We start from the raw sequence: 25,712 nt of genomic DNA on the forward strand, positions 1-25,712 counted from the left end.
ACACACACCTTTCAGGTGCTGTTATCACAGTGTACCTATCACCAAAGCATCCATGGTCCACTACCATAGTCCACTGTGTTCCCTCCCAGTCTGGCTGTCTCAGTTTTACAGTCAGTTTTCAAGACTTTTTTTTTTTTTAGATTTATTTATTTATGCATACAGAACTGGAGTATAGGCCAGAGGTACAGGGGCAGTGAAAGGATTCACCAGGGACAGAGTGGGGAGCAGAACAGGCTGACTGACAAACACTGCTGAGGGGAGCAATGGCTGCGTCATGTGGATCACCTCTGGGGCGGGTGGGGATCAAACTTATGCGTAAGTGGCTTTAGCTTCTTAGTGCTGTGCTTTCACCTGCTGTGCCACCAGGGAGAGCCCCAAGACTTGGTTTTTTAAGTCTGACTTTATCGGACTCTCAGGTTTCTCTATATTCTTCATATAAGTACCACCTGGTGCTTATCTCTCCTCTGACTTTTTTCACTTAGCATAACAGCCTCTTCTAGTGCCATCCATGTTGCAAATGACTGAGTTTTGCTGAGTAGTATTCCACTACATATACCATATCTTCTTGATCCAATCATCATTGTTGTGCATTTAGATTATATCTATTGCTAAGGTATTATAAATAGTGCTGTGCTGAATAAGTACAGTTTTCCCTTTGAATTACTGTTTTGGTATTCTAGGAACAGAACTGATAGGTCATTTGGAAGATTCATGCTTAATCTTTTGAGAAACATCTATACTGTCTTCCACAGGGGCTAAATCAATTTACATTTCCATGAACACAGTGTAAACAGGGTTGCTTTTTCTCTACACTCTCACCAGCACATGCTATCTCCGGTCTTTTTGATATGGGTCATTCTCAGAGGTGTGAGATGGTGGTATCTCATTGTGATTTTGGTTTGCATTTCCTAATAAATAACGATGAGTATTTTTTCATGTGTTTGTGGCCGCCGGTATATCTTCTTTAGAGAAATGCCTAGTTGGCTCTCCTGTCTATTTATTGACTGGGTTATTTTCTTTCTGCAGAGCTGTACAAATTATTTGAGGGTCTTTGATTATCAGTTCTGTGTGAGAGGTATGATGTGCAAATTTTCTATTCAGCGGGTTATGTTTTTGTTTTAGCGACAGTTTCTTTCACTGTGCAGAGTGAAAGCCATTTTATTTATTACAAAAATTTTATATTCTAAATAAAGATTATTTCAGACACATGCAGGTGAAAAAGTTCAACTGCACTAGACCTATATGATAAGAAATGTTATAACCCTTCAGAAATATGATCTATACAAAGCATGCCCTTTGATCAAAATGGAATTAAATATCAGTACTAAAAATATTCCCAGAGAGCCCTCAAATATTTCAGAATCAAACCATATACTTCTAAAAACCTGTGACGCAAGGAAGAAAGCAACAGGAATAAAAGTATTTTGAACTGAATGAAATAAAGTACAACACAGCAAAAATCACGGGATGCAGGTAATACCATGATCATAGAAAAAAATTGCATGCCTGTGAGAAAAGGATTAAGCTTTATCAATTATCTCAACTTCCATGATCAGAAATCAGAAAGGAAGAAAAAATTAAACTCAAAGAGTAGAAATCAAATATATTGGAAACATTACTTTTTTGAGAATGCCATTAAAATAGATAAACCTCTAGCTAACCTGATCAGGAATAAGACAAAAACAATACATTGAATCAGAGAAGGGACTGTAACTACAGACTATATATACTGTATTAAGTACATTTTAAGATGGACTTCAACAATCTACATTCTAGTATTTATACGACTATACAATTCACTCTCTCTTGAGAGTGAGTTGATTTCAGTGAGGAAAATTACATGTGACTTGTTCTAACCAATAGACTATGGTAGAAATAACAGGATGTCATCTCCATGATTAGGCTCCTTACTAATTGTTTTCTATACTGCTACCCATTCCCTCATTGCTGACATTAATGAAGTAAGCTGCCGCAACTGAAAAGGCCCAGCTGGCAAGCTAATGAGGGCAGCTTCTGGACAAAAGTCAATAGTAAACATGAGCTCTCAGCTCAACAACCAAAAAGGAATTGGATTCCTAACAAAAAGCACATGAGTTTGGAGGTAGACCCTTCCCCAGTCTTTCAGAAAACACCCCAGTTCGGGCCATAATTTTGCATACAGAAATCTGAAAGCAAAGGACAAAGCTAAGCAGAAACTGAGAGAAAAATATGTTATATTTAAAATCATTAAGTTTGTGTTATTTGTTATGTTGCCAGAGATAAATATACAAGTATCTAAAACCAATATTAAGAGCATTATGCCAACAAACTGAAATCAGATGAAGTGGAAAAACAGACATTTCTCAAAATATACAAACTAAAAAAGCTCATTCAAGAATACTGTTAAGTCATTTATTAATAAAATTGAAACTGTCACTAAAAATCATTTCCAGAAAAAAACTACAGGTTCACATAGCCTCACTGGAAAATTCAGCCAAACTTCTGAGGAAGAAAAAATATATATGCCCCCAAATAATACTTCTTTTTAAATAAAAGGTATAATACTTCTCAATTCATTCTCTTAGGTCAGCATTACCATGATAACAAATTCTGACAAAGACAGTATAAAGGAAAATTAATAATGCCAGAATATTACTCAAATATAAAAATTCTTAATATTTTAGCAAATAGAATGTAATGATATATACAACAACAACTAAAACAGCAATATATAATAACCCTGAGTTATTTATCCCATAAGTATAGGCTGGTTTAATATTTTAAAAACATCAGTCAATAAAATTCCACAGTTGCATACTATAAAAATAACTATATAACCATCTCAAAGTCGGCAGGAGACAGTTAATGAAATCCAATATCCATAGCAAGATACTCTTAACAAAACAGGAATAAAAGGGAACTTGCTCAACCTATTCACATCAATGAAATCTACAGATAACAACATGCTTAATGGTAACTTATTGTCTTCCTAATATCAAAAACAAGACAAAAATACCCATTCCTACCACTTCTATTCAACAATGTACAAGAAACTATAATTGTTTCAATAAGGAATAAGGAAAAAATCTAGATTGGAAAAGAAGAAGTTAAAAAAAGTGATTGTTTATAGTGACACACTGCCTAAATAGAAAATCCTCCAGCAAGTACTAAAAAAGGCTAATGCACTAGTAAATTTAGCAATGAGCAGGATTTAGGGCCAATAGATAAAAATCTATAGACCTATATTAGATATAAACAATCAGAAATTTAAATTAAAAACACATTTGTAAAAGTATGAAGCATATAAGTAATAAACAGACATAAAATCTGTTCACTGAAAACAGTAAAAATTACTGAGAAGTTAAAGATTAAATAAGGATATATACTGCATTCATACTTCAAACGTCAAGTCCTCAAAACATTAGTTAACACAACATAAGCCAAAATTACAGAAAACTTTGTAAAAACTGATTAAGCTACTTTTCATTTTTAATTTATATATACAGTATTTAGTAAAGCAAAAATTAACTTTGAGACAGAATAACTAGAAAACTTACACTACCTTTTATCAATATTACATTAAAGGACACTAATTAAAACGGAGAAGAACCAAGACAGAAGTGGTAAGAGCACAAGTGACTATGGTGATGATGCGTGGGTGAGTTGGTGGTGACACTTTCAATGGGAAATCATGTATTATACAAAAATGAAGGATGATGTAATGAATGTATTTTTAAAAAAATTTTTAAAAGATGGCATGGTGGTTCTCCCTGGTGGCGCAGCGGGTTAAAGCACAGCACTAAGAAGCTAAAGCCACTTCAGCATGAGTTCGATTCCCGCCTGCCCTGGAGATGACATGGCATGGCAGACCTCTCCTGACCTGCCCGCTGCTCCCCTCAGCGGTGTACTTCGTCGATCTGCCTGTTCTGCTCCCCACTCTAACTCTGGTGAAGCCTCTCACCACCCCTGAGCCTCTGGCCTGTACCCCAGTTCTGTATGCACAAATAAATAAATTAAAAAAAAAGATGGCATGGTACTGATATAAAGATAAAATTTAAAAATGGAACAGAATAGTGACATACATACATAGTGATTTTCAATGAAGTTCAATGGAAAAAATGTATTTAAAAAAAATCTGGATAGCCTTTTGCAAAAAAAAAAAAATCAACACTTCACACTTTAAGAAATAACTTAGAATGTACTGTAGGCCTAAATTAAGTTAATGTTACTAACAAATATAAGTACTAAGTAACAGAAAAGAAAGAATGGGGGGGGTATGTTCTCTCCCTAAAGATATATAATTTATAAGAACCTATTAAAACCTAAGAAATTTAACATAAACTAGGAAGTCTATTGATAAATAAATAAGTTGTACAGGGATTCACATATCTGTACATTGATAATTAATATCCTATCAAGCACAGTTTGAGAAGCTATGATCTTATTCAGCCTTTTTGTTTTACATGTTAGAATTAATGCTCAGGATATCCGAACTCATTTCACCAAGTTCATGAGTCTCACGAAAGGCAAAGAATTAAGTCCTTTGTAATTTGTGTTACAAAAGAGATTATCACTTTCACTGGTATACCCTATAGTTTTCAAAAAAAGTACTGTCTCTACTTCTGTGCTTCTACTTTCCTGGGTTATTATCATAATTGATCGTTCTATAGTATAATGAATTTTTATGCCATGAAAAAGATCATTTAACAAACAGATCATGTTTGATCATTTTTGGTTTTCTGCAATAATTTCAATAACTAGAAAACAGTAAAATATTAATTCTTTATGAATTAAAGAAGTACAAGAAAAGGGGGGAAGTGGGATTTCTACGAGAACAGTTCACAAACACTAGTACAGAAATTGCATCAGAGTAAGACTCTTAAGATGAAAAGGAAGATACTGAAGAAAACTGATATAGGAGACTAAGTAAGTTTGGAAGGAAATTAAAAATAGTATTTATAGAGTGAAAACTCAGAAAAGTATAAACAAAGTGGTATCACTGATGTAGAGAAAATATCAGGTTGAAAACAGCTGATATTTTATTTCTTAATCTAAAAAAAATAGGGCACTAAAAAAATGCCCTATACTAAATTCGAATTTATGGCTTGTTTCATGCAAAAATTAAACCATTCATTTGCTAGCATAAAGGTTTGCTCATCAATTAAGTATGTTGAAGAAAACATACAAAGTTCGTTGTTCTCAGATTAAAATGTTAGAATATGTGACAATAATGTATCATAAGTGGAAATGGCAAATTAATCATGCTAAGTTTTTGGTATTCATAAACTTATTTGTGTCTTATAACTACATTCTAAGATAGACATCCTTTCAAATAGATCTAAGGAACTGAAGCTTGCTTTTTTTTTTTAATTGACATACAATGGTTTACAACAATGTATATGATTAAGCAGTTTTGTCTCTTAGAATCTACATTCTGTATGAAGACTGTAGATGAACAAGAATTTGCATGTTTTTAAGAAGCTAGGATGTTACCCATTTTATCCCCAGTAATCTTCAAATTCAAAAAAACTCTAGTGTAATAAACATTTCTTAGTTTTAATTTTATTTACATAATTTACTTTTCGTGACTTACAGAACCTCTTGCTGAGCATCAAACACTAACAGGTCCTGCTCATGGAGCAGAAGAATTAACATTATCAAAATAACCATCCTACTAAAAGCAATTTACCGAGTCAATGCAATTCCAATAAAAATGTCAATGGCATTCTTCAGAAAAGTGGAATAAATACTATGGAAATTCATGTGGAATAACGAAAAAACTCTAATATACAAAACTCTCCTGACTAAAAGGTGAAAAATGGACACGTCACACCTCCAGGCTTTAAACTATACTACAAGGCCATAATAATATAAACAGCATAGCACTGGAACAAAAATAAACAGACTGATGGAACTGACTTGAAAGAAATAAAATCACACATATATGATTAACAAATTTATGACAAAGGTGCAAGAATATACACTAGAACAAGGAAAGTATCTTCAATAAGACTGGACTGCTACATGTAAAATAATGACTCTAGACTACTATCTCATACCATACACAACAGCAACTCAAAATGGATAAAAGATATGAATGTAAGGTAGAAACCATAAAATAAGTATAAGAAAGCACAGGAAAACATTCCCTCACATATACCTCAGAAACAACTTTGAGCATTCAGCTCCAGAAGCAAGGAAAACAAAGGAGAAGATAAACAAGCTGGGACTACATTAAACTAAAAAGTTTCTGCACAGTAAAAAAGAAAGTAACCAAAACAAAGAAACTTCCTAGGCAATGGAAAAATTATGTGCATATCATATAAATGATACGGAACTGAAATCAAAGATCTACAAAGAAATTACACAACTCAACAAAAAACAAAGCAAACAACACACTGAAAAACTGATCCATGAGAAGAGCTAAAAAGACACTCCTCCAAAAAAGAAATGCAAATAACCAACAGGCATAAGAAAAAATGTTCAGCATCACTTATTATCAAGGAAATGCAAATCAAAACCATAATGAGACTCCACCTCACATAAATGAGAACAGCTCATATTATAAAAACTGGAAATACATGCTGGTGAGGATGTGTGAAAAAAGAAGCCCTCTTACACTGCTGGGGGTCAGGGGGATGCAAACTGATCTGGCCACTATGGAAAGTTGTGCAGAGAACCCTTAAAGCTCTAAAAATGTATCTACCATGTAACTGTGAGCCCACAACTAGAAACCTACCCAAAAGATACACAAAAAACACTAACATGAAAGAAAACCTACATACCTATGTTTACTGGAACACTATTTACAGTAGCTAAGTTTAAGAAATACCCTAAATGCCTCAAAAAAGATGAAGGGATCAAGGTGTTGTGCGTATATATACACAAAAGAATACCACTGAGTAATCAAAAAAGATGAACTCAATGCCACTTGTAGTAGCAAGATGGAAGGGATTATGCTAAGTGAAACAAGTCACAAGGAAAAAGAAAAATACAGATTCTTTCATTTATAGGTGGGAACACAGGAAAAGCAAACAAAGGGTCAGAAAAAAAGACTAATAGCCTGCAGGCTGACCACACATTTGAGGCAAACAGCAAGAAAAAGGGGGAAAGGGTCAAAAGAAGGCAGGGAATAGCACACAGAACTATGGTGATGATTCTTAGGTGCTACAGTGATAGGAGAACTACAGAGACTAAATCTGTAAGGAGAACAATGATAGAAGAAAATAGAAAGAAAATGAAACAAAATCACCTACAGTCAAAAAAACAAATTATAACAGGTTCCTCATCTTGTTCAGGACATCTGCCTATATACAGAGGATCCAGAACCTGTAAATCTATATCTAGATCTATACGTTTTCATGAGACTGAATATAAAAAGATGAAATGCTTAGAGATTACTTTTAAAATTGCAGTTATTCTGTTAAATATTTTATAAAACTTTTTCTAATTCTCACACACTTCTTATGAGGTAAGTCTCTTTACAAATGATAAACCTGAGGCTCATCAACGAAGTATCTTACCTTTTCCAAGATCAAATATAACAATGAACCAGGAAGCAAACTTACCCTCTTCATCATACTATATTATTTCATGCATAAAACATAAATAGAACTTTTATAAGAATGATAATACCATCATATTGCAAATTCCAGAGTATTTGTCCTGAATAAGTCCTAGACAAGTAGGTTGAACAACTGTTTTGAAGTTTTTAAAATGTATTTGGCAAGTGTGATAAGAAAGAAAAGGACAATAATTTTGAATTATACTGCCTAGTTATTAATCTTGGATATAATGTGGTAAATTATCTACCTTCTCTGAAACTCAATTTTCTCACATCTAAAATGGACATTATTTTTGTTTAATGATCTTTTTCATGAGCAGATTTGACAGTTCAAACAGGATACACATGTAAGCAGGTTTGCAAACTGTTTGAGATTATTATTAATAAAAACAGGCTGTGGGCCTAAAAATGTATTCCATCAAAATCTACCCTCCATTTCATTCTCATGAATAAGAAATAAGCAGTTACAGAAGATAATAAATAAGCTGTCAGAAAGGAAGACCTCAGTAAGTATAAAAAGGGACATAAAACTCAACGATTAATATGTTTTGACTTCTGCTGGTTAACTTTCAAGACTGGACAATAAGATTTTTAAGGAGAGAATTGTAAAAACCAATCCTGATAAAGATGCTATTTCATGGACATACAAAGTTAAGTGAAATTCTGTGAGGCAAGAACCTGACATAATGAAGCTCCAACCATAGAGCATCTCAACAGGCTTTGTTACAGTAAAAATAGCCAGACTGAAAAACAAACAAACAAAAAAACCAGAAGGTTTGAATAGATAGAAAAACAGACAATCATAGAACTATGTAATTTCTTTCATTTTAAGTATCTGCTGGAAAAGATTTTTTAAAAAGCAGTATTGTCATAAACATTTTTTTCTTATCCAAAAATTTTAAGATTACAATTATAAGTAGGTGATCTTTTGATTGCAACCAAGAGTAACAGACATTCTCTCTCATGGCTTCATTTAAACCTAACTTCAAAATGCACCCTTTTCTCACCCATAGATTTCTTCACATTCAAAACATTCAGAAGGAGCAGTTACATAACAAAACAGAGATTAATGGGAACATAGATGCAATATATAGAAAACACTTACTTTAATTCTCTGTCCCTCCTGTCTTGCTTTGCTATTTAACTGCTTCATCTCCTGTTTTGTACCTGAGATCAAGAGGCATAAAATACTATTTCAAAATTTGTGTGTCCTTGCTAATTATTGCATTTGAACTCCTAGTAGCTATGAAACCTACATGGTTTCCCCCTTCAAAAATAAAACCAGTAGCGAATAATCTAGAGACAGTATCAATTCTAAAGATAAACTAACACTAAACTGAAAATAAATCATCAATACTGACAAACAGGGGGACAATAAGTAAAATCTTTTTTTTATTCACACACTAGATGTTCCCATTTATCAGGGAATCTATCAAAGTCAAACAATCTGGTAGTTGTATATAACACAATCACAGCTAACTTGTCAAAACTGAAATAAAACATGGAATTTGATTGAGTCATTATTCTGTGGGAGGAGGGGAGTCAATCTGTATGGTTTTATAAATCAATCACCAAACTGTACCAGTTTGTGTGTGTGTGTGAAATTTCTCCCCCTTCCATTATTTTGCAACTTTGACCCTACCTTCATAATTCATGTCTTAGTTCATTACAAGAGGGTCTATGTAGTACTATCATATCATCTTATTTCTAGACATTTATTTTGAATCCATCCTTCAAATCACAATAGAGTAATTCTTATAAAATTGTATCATCCCCTACCTAAAAATCTCCACTCTCCAAAGGTTACCTGCCCAATCACACTATTTGTCAACAAAGCTGATTTACCATTTGCTGAATTTTGGGTTGGGAGCCCCCATACTTGCTATCCCATCATTCAGCACATCCAGAAAATTGTGTTCTTTTTAACTTTATTCAGAGAAATACTGTCAACTTACAATATTCTGTTCATATACTTTCTCTTAATTCTTTGGTAACCATCTAAAGAAACTGCTCCCTCTCCTGGAATCTTAAGGTATCCAAGGAGATCAACATGTTAATTACTTCTTGCCTAATTTACCTTCACTTTTACTAACTTAAAAGAGTTATAGAGTTTTTTTTAACTCTTGGTAAATAACTTATATTTCTAACCATATTTCCTGAACTTGAAAGTAAATATTAAAAAACAACAAAAAAGAAAGTAAACAGTCATTTATTATTGATATTTCAGAAACAGAGAATTTACAATTCTCAGCATATTAATGCTATATAAACATAGCAAGAACATGTCCCTTGAAAGCAAGCAGGTAATGCTATCTTTATTTACAAGGGTAGCTCTTGCTACCGTGCTCTGCTTACTCTAACTGAATTTTTTATTTTTGTTTCTCTTATCCCAAGTACCCACTCTATGGATTTTTTTTAATGATTCTCAGATTAGATCAAGTCCTGAATTCTTATAACTTCATATTTTCATTTTTTATTTATCCTGGTCTATCAAGATGTTAACAGACCATACTGATATCCGTATTTCTAAACACTAGTTTAAAAAAATGCTACTGCTTAAGGATTTTAAAATAAACTGAACTTTCACATCCCTTCATTGAGACAGGTAGAAGTCACAGTATGTATTACTACAAAAGATCTCCAAAACGTACCTACCATTTAACTTTTAATAAAGTTACTTAACATTATTTTATGCTGAGTCAGATACAAGCACTAAACCAATAACAGGTATCTCCATTCTACCAAATCTCAAATTCCTTTAATTCTATTTTCTGCTCTATGAAATAAAAGGACTAAACATGAATAATTATACTCTCTCATATCAAAAATATATGATACTTCAAAAATATGAGAAATGAAAGAGCAACACAGACATGATTGTTTCACTGTGCAAACCATATTATAACAAGAAGGAAAAATCATGGTAGGAAATTTAGCAATTAGAAAAATTAACCACTCAAACTCTACTCAATATTGCTGCTTTTCTAAAAATAATGAACACAAATGCTTATGATTAAAATGTCAACTCCTGGGCCCTCCCTGGTGGCACATCAGGTTAAAGCACAGCACTAAGATGTTAACGCCACTTGAGCATGAGTTTGATCCCCACCTTGAAGGTGACCCACATGGGGTGGCAGACTTCTACTGACCGGCCTGCTGCTCCCCTCAGGAGTGTACACTTCATCAGTCGGCCTGTTCTGCTCCCACTCTGTCTCTGGTGATCCTCTCACTGCCCCTGCACCTCTGGCCTGTACCCCAGTTCTGTATGCGTCCATGCGTGCATGTGTGCATGAATGAATGAATGAATAAATCTTTAAAAACAAAGCCAACTCCTAGTCACTGTTGCTACCTACAAATATAACACCTCTTAGTTGTTATCTACTAATGAAGTCATTTACGTTTAAATGAAGGAATGAAACCCACCATGAGCCCCACCATGACCCTGAGCCCAGGTGCAAACTATACTGGTAGTTAAGCATTTTTTAGTTTGGTCTGGAAAGGAAAACCAAGATGACATTTTCCCTTGAAAGTTCCACAAACTAAAACAATCAGGGAACATTTCAGAAAAAAAGAAAAAGAGAATTTATACATCAGGATATACAACCATGAAAATGCACAGTGTATTACTAGATATCTGGGGGGAAATAATAATAGTGGTAATAATAGTAACAATGATTATTTACCAATTAATGAATTAAGTACTTCATGCCTATTATTACATTTTATCATTACCAAAGTCCTACAATCATAGATAAGATCATAATTCTAGAGATGAAAAATCTCAAACACAAATGGGTTAATTGTCTAAGGTCAAAGAGTACAACTCTCAAAAAATATGATCATAAGTAAAAAAATACTTTGCTAAACAGTGCCATCAATCAGGACAATAAATAATTTGTCAGCATAGAAGACAGGAAGGCCTACTACCATAAATATCATTACTATCTGCTTCAAATTTTGCCATCTTAAGTGAACTTACTTTCTTCCCTCAATATCCAAACTCAATTAATCCAGCAAGTCTAAAGAGATTTGATTTGATTATAATCAGCAAACATATAAACAGCATCCATTATGCATAAAGCACTGTACTGCACAGACTAAAACTTTATATTGATTTGTCAGATGAAGACGTCTGCTTTCTCAAAAAGTAACAGACAATTGAAGAGGAAAGGAAATCAATTTTACTCATGTCCTTCACAAACCTTTAAGAAATAAAAGCATACTACCCATGACTGAACTAGTAAATAATTCTTACTCATAACATTTAAAATGCAGCACATTTGCAAAATATTCATTCATTTCCATTTGTTCACTGTTACATATAAAACTACTTGATGAATTCTGACATACATGCAGTTAAAGTCAATACTTACATAGTATACACTACATGCCAGACACTGATGTGAGCACTTCATACATATGACCTCATTTACTCCTCACAATAAATCCTGAAATACTACTTTTGTGACCATCTCATAGATGAGTAAACACTGAATTTAAGAAACTTGTCCAAAATCATAATGGTAGTAAGTAGCAGAGATAGGATTCATTCCCAGTCTAACTCTGTATTTTATGCTCATAACCACTGCCCTTAAAAGAAATAAAAAATTTGTAACGCTAATAAGTCACTAATAATGTAATAAATAAGAAAAACTATTTTTCACCATTATGCCACGTATGGTATCAAATGCAGAAAATATTTAAAGAATTTAAAATAAGCGGAAAAGGGGGCAAACTCACACCTCTTAACTAAGTCTAAAATAGATTTTAACCACTCTTTTTAGTCTCTAGTGCTTTAACCTTGACCATCACTGTCACATTATTTTTGAAAATATAAGTACTATTCACATCACAGTATCCTGTTTCCCTTCCCTTTTTAGAGCAGAATTGTTACAACTAGACTTCAAGTCAAGACCTAGTAGGTAAACAGTGTACCTAGCAAAAACTCTTCAAAAGCTTAATAGATATTAAGTTCAAGCTACAGTATTTTGTGTAGTTAACTTTATACAGTAAAATGTACAGTAAAAAAGAGCACTCATATTATTCAAGAGCCAAATGTAGTGTTATAGTATTACAGAAATTTTTATCATAGTATTTTATGAGGTAATGAGGAAAAATGAGAACAACTCACTTGAATTTATGTAAATTAAAAATACATGTTTTATAACTCTACCAAACTAACTTTGCAGTTTTTAAAATAAATTTATTGTAGCAATACCATTTACAAACTTTACCAAATACAAAATGAAAATATTTTTGTCAGTGATGTAAAGTCAAGTTATTTTTTAGCTGATTTAATTTTTTAAATGTACTGAATATCATGTATTAACTATGATATCTAAACAAATTTCATTCCTATAAATGCTATAAGAATATTTATGATTTTGGGCCCTCCCTGGTGGCGCAGTGGGTTAAAGCACAGCACAAAGAGGCTTAAGCTACTTCCGCATGAGTTCGATCCAGGCCTGCCCTGGAGGAAATCCATATGGCGAGGCAGACCTCTCCTGACCCACCCTCTGCTCCCCTCAGCAGTGTACTTAGTCGATCGGCCTGTTCTGCACCCCACTCTGTCTCTGGTGAATCCTTTCACCCTCCGCATCTCTGGCCTGTACCCCAGTTCTGTATGAATAAGTAAAAAAAAAATAAAGAACCAGCTTAAAAAAAAAAAAAAGAATATTTATGATTTTATTAAAGTTTAAACTGACTTGTTAATTTTACTAACAGTATATCAAAACTGATTTTTATCCAACATCAATATTCATTTCTGAATTTATAAAACACTATACTAAAGTAGGAGAATGGAGTACTTAGGTCAACTAAGATGCTCATAAACAAAATTATATCTACTTATATATATGTATGAGTGTGAGAAAGACAGTTAAGATGATCTATGTTGTTTAATGATAAAAGCCAAAAATCTGATTATCTTCCTGTACTGAGAGCAGCTTCAAATGACCAGAAATGTCTTTTCTTGATGAGAAGAGTTCAGGAAGAAATGGTTGACATTATAAGGTATAAAAAATTAGCTGACTAGCGTTCAGCATCATAACCATAACAGAAGAAGGAAAGTTAGTAGAACAGTAAATTAAATGGAAACAAAAATAAAGAAGTATAGCATTAATCACGATCTATCTGATCTCTCAGTAGGCAGGCAGGAGTCTAAATGTCTGTATGTACCTGTATGCACTTCTAAAGAGAATAACTAGAGATTAATCTGGGCTTTTTAAACAGAAAAGTATTTTACCACATAAACAATTTAACTTCTTACTGCACACAACATACACTAAAAAAATAAAGAGCAAAAACTACCATTTTACACTTGATCGATAGATCAAAAAAAAAAAAAGGGGGCTGGAAGCCCATTATTTTGGAGGTAAACTTAATGTCAGGGCCATGAAATATGTAAATGCTTGCATACATTATTATGCTCTTTTTGCCTAAAATCCTATTTAATACTCAAGTAGAAAAAAAATGGGGAGCTTGAAAGGGTAGTAAATATAAAATACAATTACTATTTAATTCAAGTTTCTAAAAGAAAATAGCCCAGTATTAATAAGTAGTATTTTGTTTTCTACTATGTAGAATTTCAGTCTCCAAAATCTAAAAAGGAAATCTTTCCTATTCACAGTATTATTAAACAATCCAACACTTTTAAAGTTGGAAGGAAAGTTGGACATCAATCACTTTAACTATATCCAAGGGAAAAAAAATATTCAAGTTTAAATAGAAAATTCATAACAGAGTGCATGGTAAGTCCCAAGATGGTAAGTCCATGTGATACCCAAGATAGTGCCACTTACACTATAATACAGCTCTCTCAGCACTTATCCCCAAAAAGAAACATTGAAACCCATGCCTCTATTGAAATATTTTTGAATTTCAGGTGACTGTCCACTTCTTCCCAAAGTGTTTAAAATAAATTAAACATAGGCCACAATCAAGTCTAGTAGCAAAATCACATACTTTAGTAAATTTAATTTAGTATTTTTTTCAATGTGCAAAAGGATAACCCAAAGTCATATATTCAGTTTTCTTCCCACATAAGACAATTTACTTCCAGTGTTAAAGACCTATACATTTTAGACCAGCTTATCTTCTTTTGGTTAAGTCTGTGAGAAATAAATAGTTCATTATTAATTTAAAGTATGGCCTTTTGGAAATGGTATCTCTTAACCATATACCAATTTACTAAGTAATCTGGGAACACGGCCTTTAATCTTATTGCAAATTCTTTGATTCAATTTTCAGACTCATTTTTGAAGTTTTGGTTTTCATTTGTTTATTTCTCAAAAAGACTCCTAACATTTTGACATTTCTGTATGTAGAAAATTAGTTTGGTCCTATTTTCTCCTAACTGCCAACCAGGAAATAGCATCTGTCATGGATGTTTTGGCATGTTTCTAAAGACAGTAATGCAGATTCCCTGATAAAAATGCTGGATGACTGAGGCAGGAAGAGTGAAAGCTGGTTCTATGAATGCAGCTCTCAAAGAAAATAAACGATATACTAATAAAAATGATTACAGAGGAGTGAAGCACACTGGGTGAGGAATCCCAAGCTCTTCTAATTTTGGTAAAGGAGAATTCAGATTATCCAGGTATACAAAACACCAGGAATATTTTCTTTATTGTAGAGAATAAACTTCCAAAGTATGGCAGTTGAGGGGAAAGTGAAGTATATTATGAAGCATATGTTAATCTTTGTATTCTTAAGAAATGAGTTCATATATGAAAAAAAACTTACTTGTTCTGCCAAACTATATTTTTAATAAGGATAGATGAGAAACTTACACGAGATGAGTCATAAGATGGGCTTGGTTGACCACTTGTTCCCCAAGATGTTGTACCTCCTCGTTCATCAATACCTAAGGAGAAAAGAAAGCAAAGGCTCTAAATCCAAAAGGATACTCTGAAGGATTTTTTTTAATATACGCAACAGTAAAACCCACAAAGCAACATATTCTTTGGCATGGAACTGGCTATACATACATCCATGATCAGAAACCTATAAAAAATACGAAGCATGAGTGTTAACTACACTGCTCCACACAGAAGCCATACATAAACTATAGAATTTCAGAACAAAAATACATCTGTGGTAAAATTAGACTAATATATGATCTAACTTTTTTCAATCTCTGGCCCTATGAGTGCCTCAGAACTTTCTATAGCTTGGTACTGACAATGTGAAAATATGAAGAATTCAGTCCTTAAAATAAACCTTAGAAATTAAAGCAAATCAATATAGGCTCTATTAGGAAATAAGAATCACAAATTTTAAAAATAATACCAAGAAACTAGAAAAAGGGGGAAAGGGAAAAACCCAAAGTCATTGAATTGAAGGGAATAATAAAAACTAGGGCATATATCAATGAACTAAAGATCAGAAAGATAATCTAAAAGAACAATGAAATAAGAGCTGGTTGTCTGAAAAACATTAATTAAACAAACCTACCTTTGGGCTCACAAAGAGAAACAACAATAAAATCAAAAACAAAAGACAAATTAAAACAGAAAATGAAAAATATCATTGAAAGAAACAAACATCATAAAAATATTATTGAACAATTACATGAAAACAAGTTGGGCAAATTTCGAATAGGAAATGGACAAGTTCTTATAAACACATATTCTAAGAGTGAATCTGGAGGAAGTAGAAAAATCTGAATCATCACATGTAAAAAAATTAAGACAATAATCAAAAAGCAAAAGGCCACTACCAGATAGCTTCATTAGTAAATTCTACCAAATTTTGAAAATAAGAAAATACCTATCCTTCTTAAACTCTTTAAGGTCAAAAAGAAGGGAAAGCTTCCACACTTACTCTATGAAGTCAACATTACCCATATTTCAAAAACAGGCAAGGATGTCACACAACGAAAGATAACTACAAAGCACTTACTGCTCATGAACATAGATGCAAAAAGTCTCAACAAAATACTAGCAATCTGAATTCAATAATACATTTTTTTAAAAAATCATACACTGTGGTCAAGTGGGGTTTATTCCAGTGAAAAATGAATGCCTCAAAGTACAGATCTCAATAATACACATCAACAAAAAAACAAAAAACTTACAATCTCCTCAATAGATGCAGGAAAGCATCTTGACATAAACACACTTTTTTATCTATAAAAAAAAACTCAACAAAGGTATAGGAGGAATATACCTCAGCATAATAAATACCTTATGTGGCAAACCCATAGTTAGCATCCTATTCAATAGAACAAAACTGTAAGTTTCTTTTCTAAGATAAGGAAAAAGTCAAGGATGAACATACTCTTCTTACTACTACTCAATATAGTTTTGGAAGTCCTAGAGAGAACAATACAAAAGGTATCCAAGTAGGAAAGAAAAAATAAAACTATAACTATCTGCAGATGACATAACATAGGTAGAAAATTCCAAGCTCCAGAGAAAAGCTTTTAGAATAAATGAATACAATAAAGTGCCAGGTTACAAAATTAATATACAAGAATATATTTCATATCTATACATTCACTATAGGCAAATAAAGAATTGACAGAAAGTAAATTGAGAAAATCCCAGTTACAACCTCATCCAAAAAAATTGCATGCCTTAGAATAAAGTTTAGATAAAGATGTGAAAGAGCTGTACATCAAAAACTGTGAAACATAGGTGAAAGAAGCAAAAGATACAAAGAGGAGGAAAGGTATTCTATGTTCATGGATTGGAAGGATTAACATAGTTAAAATGGTTAAATTATCTAAAGCAATATATAAATTAAATGCAATCCCTATTAAAATCTCAATGGCATTCATCACAGAAACAAAAATTAAAAATTATTTGGAGCAAAAAACACATCAAATAGCAGGGCGCTCCCTGGTGGCGCAGTGGGTTAGGACACAGCACTGCAGGCTGGCAGCATCCTCTTCAGTGTGAGTTTGATCCCCAGGCCCGGAGATACACATGGAGTGGCAGACCCCTCCTGGATCACTCGCTGCTCCCCTCAGCAGTGTACTTCATCCATCTGCCTGTTCTGCTCCCCAAACTGTCACTGATGAAGCCTCTCACCACCCCCTGGAGCCTCTGGCATGTACCTCAGTTCTATATGAATAAATAAATAAATCTTAAAAAAAAAAAAAGACATCAAATAGCAAAAACACTCCTGAGAAAAAAAGAACAAAAATGAAGTGCCACAACTCTACTACCAATCAATAGTAATTACAAGTTTGGTATAAAAATCAACAGAACAGCATTGCGGGCCCATAATAAAACCTTACATATATGGATAACTTAAGAGAACAAATGGAGCAGGAAAAGATTATTCAACAAATACTACTGGGTAAACTGGATAGGCACATGTAAAAGAATGAAGTTAGATCACTAACACCATACACAAAAATAACTCAACATGTATTAAAGATTTAGATGTAAATCTGAAACTATATAGCAAAAAAAAAAAAAAGGTGATATATTCCTTGACAGACTCAGCACTGTTTGGTAATTCGACACCAGCAGCAAGGAAAACCAATGTAAAAGTAAACAAATGGAACTACTACATCAAACTAAAAAGCTTTTCACACAATGAAAGAAAACAACTCAAAATGAAAACACGTCCTACTATCGGGTGAAAATATCTGCAATCATACCTCTGACAAGGAGTTAATATCTAAAATATACTAAGAACTCAAAGCTCAACAACAAAAAAATATACAACCTGATTTAAAATTGGGCAGAAAATCTGAAAACACTTTTCCAAAGGAAACTTGTCCAACAGGCATATGAAAAGATGTTCATCTCTTATTACTAGACACATGTACATCAAAATGGGGAGATGTCACTTCACACCTATGAGAATGCTATTATCCAAAAGATAAGAAACAATCATTACAAAGGATAAAGAGAAGGAAAGTTTACACACTACCAGTGGAAATATGCGTTGATATAGCCATTATAACAAGTGGTATGGAAATGCTTCAAAAAATTAAAAATAGAAAATCTGTATGATACAGTTACTCTATTTCTGGCTATTTAGCAAACACAACACACACCCATACATACAAAAGCACTAATTTAAAGAGATACATGCACCCTGATGTTACTGCAGCATTATTTACAATAGCCAAGAACTGGAAACAACCTAAGTGCTCATCAACACATAAATGAATAAAGATGTGGTATATATGCACCACTGAATACTATTCAGCTATTTTAAAAAGAGAGAGAGAAGAAATCCTGTCATTTGCAAAATCACGGATAGAACTAGAGAAAATCACGCTAAGTGAAACAGACCAGATGGAGAGAGACAAACATCGTAAGATTCCATTCATGTATTTAGCTAGAGAAAACAGACAGATGAACTAAAAAGAGTGAAATAACTTTTGGACTTTAAGACCAATTAGAGGATACCAAAAGGGTATAAAGGTAAAGGAGTAGATAAGCAGCAATAAAAGGGGGAATGATATGGTGAAGGATAGAACTGTATTTTGAGTAGTGAACCCAATGGAGTATATTCATACTGAATGTTAATGACACTGTTACCCGAAATTTGCAAAAATCTGTAACACAATACTACTTCAATTTAAAAAACTTGAACATATTCATTTCAGAACTAGTATCATTATCTGGTAAGTTTTAGCTTTTTGTTTTTAATGCTTCGGTAGGACTAAACTTTTCCAGCTCCATTAGCTCTTTTGTCTTTTTGAATACATACAAAATCAGAACCGTGCAAATAAAGCACTACACAAGTTAAAAAATAATACAACTAGGCCCTCCCTGGTGGCGCAGCGGGTTGAAGCACAGCACTGAGAAGCTAAAGCCACTTCCGCATGAGTTCGATTCCGCCTGCCCTGGAGGTGACCATATTGCGCGGCAGACCTCTCCTGACCCGCCCGCTGCTCCCCTCAGCAGTGTACTTCGTTGATCGCCCTGTTCTGCTCCCCGCTCTGTCTCAGGTAAATCCTCTCACCGCCCCTGCAACTCTGACCTGTACCCCAATTCTGTATGAATAAATAAATCTTTTTTAAAAAGTTTAAAAAAAAAGATGTTTAGGAATAAAATATCACTCAATGGAGCATTCACTTATTTAAAAAATAATGATAATACAACTAAAACATCAATTCAATTTAATATAACTGGTTTCTATCAAGACAGTAATGACACATTTTAACTGAAGACATTAAAGTACATCAATCTATAGGAAACCTTAACAAAACAAAATTAGTTATATCAAAATGACATGAAAACTCATCCTGGTAAAATCTCGTCTAAAATTACACACAAACTGACCAAAATCTGTGAATCCACTCTTATGCAAACTGCAAAGGAGAAACAAAGCAAGAAGGGGTCAGCGATCACTAAGGACAAAACAATTTATTGTGTGTCTTAATGTATCTTTTGACATTCTGACTCCATTATTTGCACCTTTCAATCAGTCCCCAGAAAAAGTGGAAAGAATTGGAGAGCTTTTAATTCAGCCATTTTCCCTTTTTATTTTGAGAACCGGTCTTTTTTATCTAATAGGGTACTCTTTTTTCCGACTCTTTCTGAGCTTATTTCTATGAGGAAATACAAATAGTTGACCATTTTGTTTCATTTTTGCTTGCACAAACTCTAGGTGATAAAGACAACATTCTGCTCAGTTTAGTGTTTAGTGCCTCAGCTTCTCTCCAGAAACATTCCTTGAAGTTCTCTGAGATGAGAATGTGATCTGTAGTAAATTAAATGGCATAAACTCTCCATGAGTCCCAAGGTTCTTTTGTAAACACAGAATTGCCAATTGAAAGGGAAGATAAAAACCACCTGTGAAAAGGGTTTTCAAGTAGACTATACTGGTTGATATTTCAGTTATTCCTTTCAACAATCTGACCCTAATGAATTTTTAAGTATATTTTTGTCTTTAAAAAACATATATAGAGAGAAGATTAAGTGCCTAATCTATAGACAATACTCCAAACACAATTTCAAGTGAACCAAAGCTTTTGAAAAGATAAGATTGAATATAGAAATGGAGTGTTTGTTCATTCTCAGAGAATTCTTATTAAAATTACTAATTTTGAACAGATTCTTTAAATTTGGGAAGTACCATGTAAATACATACTTTGTTACCATCTCTCTAGTATCACCAGTTACCTGTGGGCTATTTTCTTTGCAAAGAGCACTGCACTACAGCAGATAGGATTCCTGAGACCTAATCCAAGACAACAGCTATTTATTTACCTACACAATTCACTAATACAAAACTACTTTCAAATGGCATACTTTCCATTTAGAACCACTTCTCTATCTGTATTATGACATTTTATAACATGCAGCCAAAGTAAATTACAACAAAAACAGGGTCTCAAATATTTGTACAACGATGTTCAGATCAGCTTTATTTACAATAGCCAAAAGGTGAAAGCAATGCATACATGGATGGATATATGGAAAAATAAAATGTGGTGCAGTCACAGGAGATTTGAGGGTGATAAATTCTAAGAAATGTGTCATTAGGCAAGTTCATTTTGCATGAAGGTCATTGAATGTAATTACACAAATTAGTTACTGCATGTACCTGGATAAATGTACATTCTACTGGGGCTAGTGTTGTATATGTGATCTGTAATTAATTGAAACATTTAGCAATGTGACCGTATGCACACATACAATGGAGTATTATTCAGTATTAAAAAAAAAAAAGACATTCTGACATATGCTACAGCATGGATAAACCTGAGGAAAATATTTGTATGTATTTGACTCCTAGAGTAATTAAATTCAGAACAGAATGGTGAGCCTGGGAGGAGGCAATAAAAATCAGTTTCACTGAACTCTCTAAATATACAATGTAAACTTATTTTGTTGATTCTATAATAATAAAGCTAACATATTTAGGTTATGATTGAATTTTCTTACAGCAAGCAATTAATATAAGGCCTATGTATTATTTCACATACATTTGTAAAAGAGAAATAGAAAAGATAGCTGCATGGTATAGGAAACATTTCAGACATAATTTTAAAAGGCATACATGAAATTCTTTGAAAACACACACTCAATTTTCATCAAGTACTGCTAATCACTTCCACAGCATGAAGGAAGATAAAGAAGTGGTAATTAAGGTAACTAAGCCACCCAAGTAAAAAGTACTGCATACCAAAGATACTAGACATGGCCGAGAACTCAAAGGATACCAAAGAATAAATAACAAGGATCTGGTCAGGTTTTAAACTCAGAGCTCTATAGTTTCATTGTTAACATATCCAGACTCTTAGTAGAAGGTCGTGGCTGGCACTGACAAAGGCAAGAGTCATCTTTTAGTATCAATAACTGCTTTCTGCTAAGGACAATGGCTGCACAAACATAGAAACACCACAGGAATAATAAACCTTCCAAAGCTTCAGCCATAAGACCAAGGTATGTAGGAAAGAGAAATTATAATTAGAAAATAGGCTTAATACATTAATTATATGATCTGAAATAAATCTCTAAGAAGTAATTTATCAACCAGAAAATATACCATCATTTCAATACTTAATATTTTCTACTAAGATATGTCCAAAACAGGCACAGCAGACCTCTCCTGTCTCACACTGCTCCCCTCAGCAGTGTATATCCCCGATCTGCCTGTTCTGTTTTCTGCTCTGACTCTGGTGAATCCTCTCACAGCCCCTGCACCTGTGGCCTGTACCCCAGTTCTGAATGCATAAATAAATCTTAAAAAAAAAAAGATTCAAAGAGACAGGTCTGAAACATAATTTCCAATTATCTTTCCTTCCCTCATGTATATATGTGATCTCAATAGTCCATGAAGCTAGTCCCCCCAACTGACAGATTAGAATGATAGTCATAAAGTTTTTTTTAATAATTTTTTTAAACATTTATTTATTTATTCATACAGAACTGGGGCACAGGCCAGAGATGTGGAGGGTGAGAGGATTCACCAGGGACAGAGTGGGGAGCAGAACAGGCAGATCGATGAAGTACACTGCTGAGGGGAGCAGCGGGCGGGTCAGGAGAGGTCTACCATTTGGATCTCCTCTGGGGCAGGCAGAGATCAAACTCATGCGGAAGTGGCTTAAGCTTCTTAGTGCAGTGCTTTGACCCACTGTGCCACCAGGGAGGGCAGACATAAAGTTTAATAATAATTAAATAGCAGAACACTGAATCACTTAACTTTCTAATAAATATCTCTATTTCTATTTAGCAAGATTAAAGGGGTTAATCAATAATTTAATTGTATACATTTTAATTATTCCCTTTTTTGTTAATCTATTATATACTGAATTTCTTTTACACAGAAAATACCAACATTTCTGAATGGAAAGAGTTAAACAAAATTCAACTTTTATTTTGCCCTCATGTCCCCAATTTTGAAAATCATATTATTTTTGCATACTATTTTTCACTAAAGAACAAATATTCGACTTTATAGCTAAAACAATGGTTTGTGAATTCAATAAAAGCTTTGTGCTTGTTTTATAAAATACTTAACAGGAAAATAAATAAAAGTGAATTATAAACTACTATAAGTAGAGTTTATAAGAGATTGGAACCCTGAGAAAGACTAAAAAGTAGAAGACAAGATTTTGAAGGGTCAGGGAACAAGAACTTAGAAAAGCAAATAATATTCTCATCAACTAACATCTCACATTACTCTCTTTTCTAAAAAGAACTCAGATATTGCTACTTGCTTCTGCTCCACTGCCATTCCATCCTTAACGAAAATATCCTTTCTTGAAACTGACATAAAGTTAACTCACAGTTCTTAATCCTACACCTTCATTCCTAGTATGCAAATACACTGTCCTATGGACCTCTAATGTCTTTAACCAATAGCAAACACTGGAATCAGACTTGGAGGTGACTTTTCTGTCCTCCGCCCCTCCAATATACTCTATAAACAAAGATTATTAATAGTACAGTTTGTATACATAAATTACCATTCAAGGTTTGGTGAGGCTCAGACAAGATCTGCTTGGAGGTAAGAGGTATGAAAATAATTCAGCTGGTAATGGGAACACAGTGAATTGAGAAAGGAAGATGGGGGATGAAAGGATGGGGAGAAAGGTAGGATAGGAAAGCTTGTGAAAAGAAAAAAAGTCAATAAAGACACTCGAATTAGTAGAAAGTTTTTACCACATGGAAAAAAGATACAAAGGGTTGGTAGGAAAAATGAAGGAGATTCTCTCCCTCTCTCCAAGATTTCTTTTGGAGTAAAATGTACTCCAAAATATCAATATCAGCACCATTATAAATAAATGAAAGAGAATATACTTTGAAGGATGCCAACTGCTAGAGGATGATTCAATAAATAATTTGATGAAAGAAATCTGACTGGACAGCTGTGTTATATTCTTCATTTTTCATAAAACAAATCTACCCATTTTTTTCTAGAAAGTCACTGTAAAACAGGATCAATTAGAATATAGTGACAAATCCTTTGTTGGTACACATTTACACATTTTAAAAAAAAGCTATAGAATGCTACACATTTAATTTAAAAGCTATAGAAATATTAAAATTGTAAGTGAAGTTAAGAGGAGTAACTCACATAAGTATAAATAAAGCATTTTTTAAGTATGCAAAAAGTAAGATCAGTAAAAAAAGGTGTAAAAATCACTTTTGCAGGTAAATCTTTTAAATTCAGTGAAAGTTACTCTTTGGTATTTTTTTTAAAAAAAAGATTTCTGGTGCCAAAGTATACCAGATACTTGGTTAATTTTTCAAACTGACAAAACTTGAAAATAACTTTCAGTGATTTGCTGTATTTTTTAAAATATATCACTCTATAATTGCACCATGAAAATACAATTTAAAAGGACATTCTTGTTATTTAATTGAACAAGAAATAGAAAGCCAAGTGGAAATGTCTAGTCTATCTATCTCTTTAAGAAAGAAACTGCCTGATTGCAAAGGACTGAAAGTAAATTCCTTATAGGGTAAGCAGGTATTATTCTATTCCACCTTAGGAACTGTTTAGTAACCTGCAGATTTCTCTAACATTCCAACTCTAACAAAACTCTTAAGCTATGTCCAAAGAGCCCTTAAACTAGCTGTCAGGTTTCTGGAAACAAGGAAATAAGACCCTCCCACTACATTTAGAGAAGTAACTGTACCACTCCTCTCCAATTCAAATATCCAAGCCTCAACAACATTACTAGCTGTTTTCTTCCACAGAGGCATTAAAGACATTCGACTCTTTTTTTTTTTTTTAAGATGTATTTTTTTATGCATACAGAACTAGGGTACAGGCCAGCGGTGCTAGCTAGGGTGGTGAGAGAATTCACCAGAGACAGAGTGGGGAGCAGAACAGGCAGACTAAGCCAACTGAGGAAGTACACTACTGAGGGGAGCAGCGGGCAAGTCAGGAAAGGTCTGTCACACCATTTGGGTCACCTCCAGGGGATTGAACTCATGCTGAAGTGGCTTTAGCTTCTTAATTCTTTATTAAACCCACTGTGTCACCAGGGAAGGCCCCCAACTCTTTTTTTAAAAACACGTGATGCTGTTCTCCAGCTCTGGCTCAGTCTCCAGACTCATTTCACTACTCTCTCTCTCTCAGTGTAGTGTAATCCCACTACATCTATCTTACTGACATTTCCAAAATTTGGCTATGACTATTTTTTAACATGTTCATTTTAATCCAAGCCACCATCATCTCTGACCTGTACTTTTACAATAGCCTCCTAAAAGATCTCTCTTCTTCTTGCCCTTCCTATAATCTGTAGACTCTAAACAGGAACTAGAATGACTTTTTTAAAAACTATCAAAGCAGTGACATGTCACTGCTATGCTCAAAATCTACATAAGGTGTCTCATCTTCATCATAATTAAATCCAACAGCGTACAATGTTTTATAGGTTCTACTTTTCACCTTTCACTATACCTCCTACTACTTACTATTCTTTCTCTTAGATCATACTGTTTCAGCATGGCCTCCTGCTTTTCCTGAAATAAACATGCATGCTCCTTCCTAAAGGATTTTCAATTGCTCCTTCCTCTTCATAAAACGCTTCCCCCAGACATATGACTCGTCTTCCCCTCACTTTCCTCAGGTATCTGTTGAAATATCATCTTAAGAGAGAAAATATTTACTGTGATTGAAAGCTCCATAAAAATAAGGATGTGGGCAACCAAAAAAGAGAAACACATGTCTTTTGCAGCAACTTGGATGGAGCTGGAAAAGATCATGCTTAGTGAGATAAGCCAGAAAGAGAAAGAAA

The 25,712-nt window shown here is 33.6% G+C and overlaps 1 protein-coding gene and 1 pseudogene across 5 annotated transcripts in view; one reads left to right on the forward strand and one right to left on the reverse strand.

Moving 5' to 3' along the window:
• The window catches only part of TCF12 (transcription factor 12), a 315,088-nt gene that overhangs the window by 203,074 nt on the left and 86,302 nt on the right, over positions 1-25,712 (reverse strand). For 4 of the 5 annotated variants that reach the window (XM_004687757.1, XM_004687755.1, XM_012728668.1 and 1 more), the window contains exon 4: positions 15,334-15,407. In XM_004687757.1, coding sequence (XP_004687814.1) covers positions 15,334-15,407 — 74 coding nt within the window. Of the gene's footprint in view, positions 1-8,648; positions 8,705-15,333; positions 15,408-25,712 lie in introns of those variants that run through there. The other variant, XM_012728670.1, reaches the window with a different exon arrangement.
• LOC105853976 overlaps positions 21,579-25,712 on the forward strand; it is a 71,714-nt pseudogene continuing 67,580 nt past the window's right edge.

The sequence above is a fragment of the Condylura cristata genome, unplaced genomic scaffold (assembly GCF_000260355.1).
Source record: "Condylura cristata isolate star-nosed mole 26May11 unplaced genomic scaffold, ConCri1.0 scaffold00023, whole genome shotgun sequence".
Lineage (NCBI taxonomy): Eukaryota > Metazoa > Chordata > Mammalia > Eulipotyphla > Talpidae > Condylura > Condylura cristata.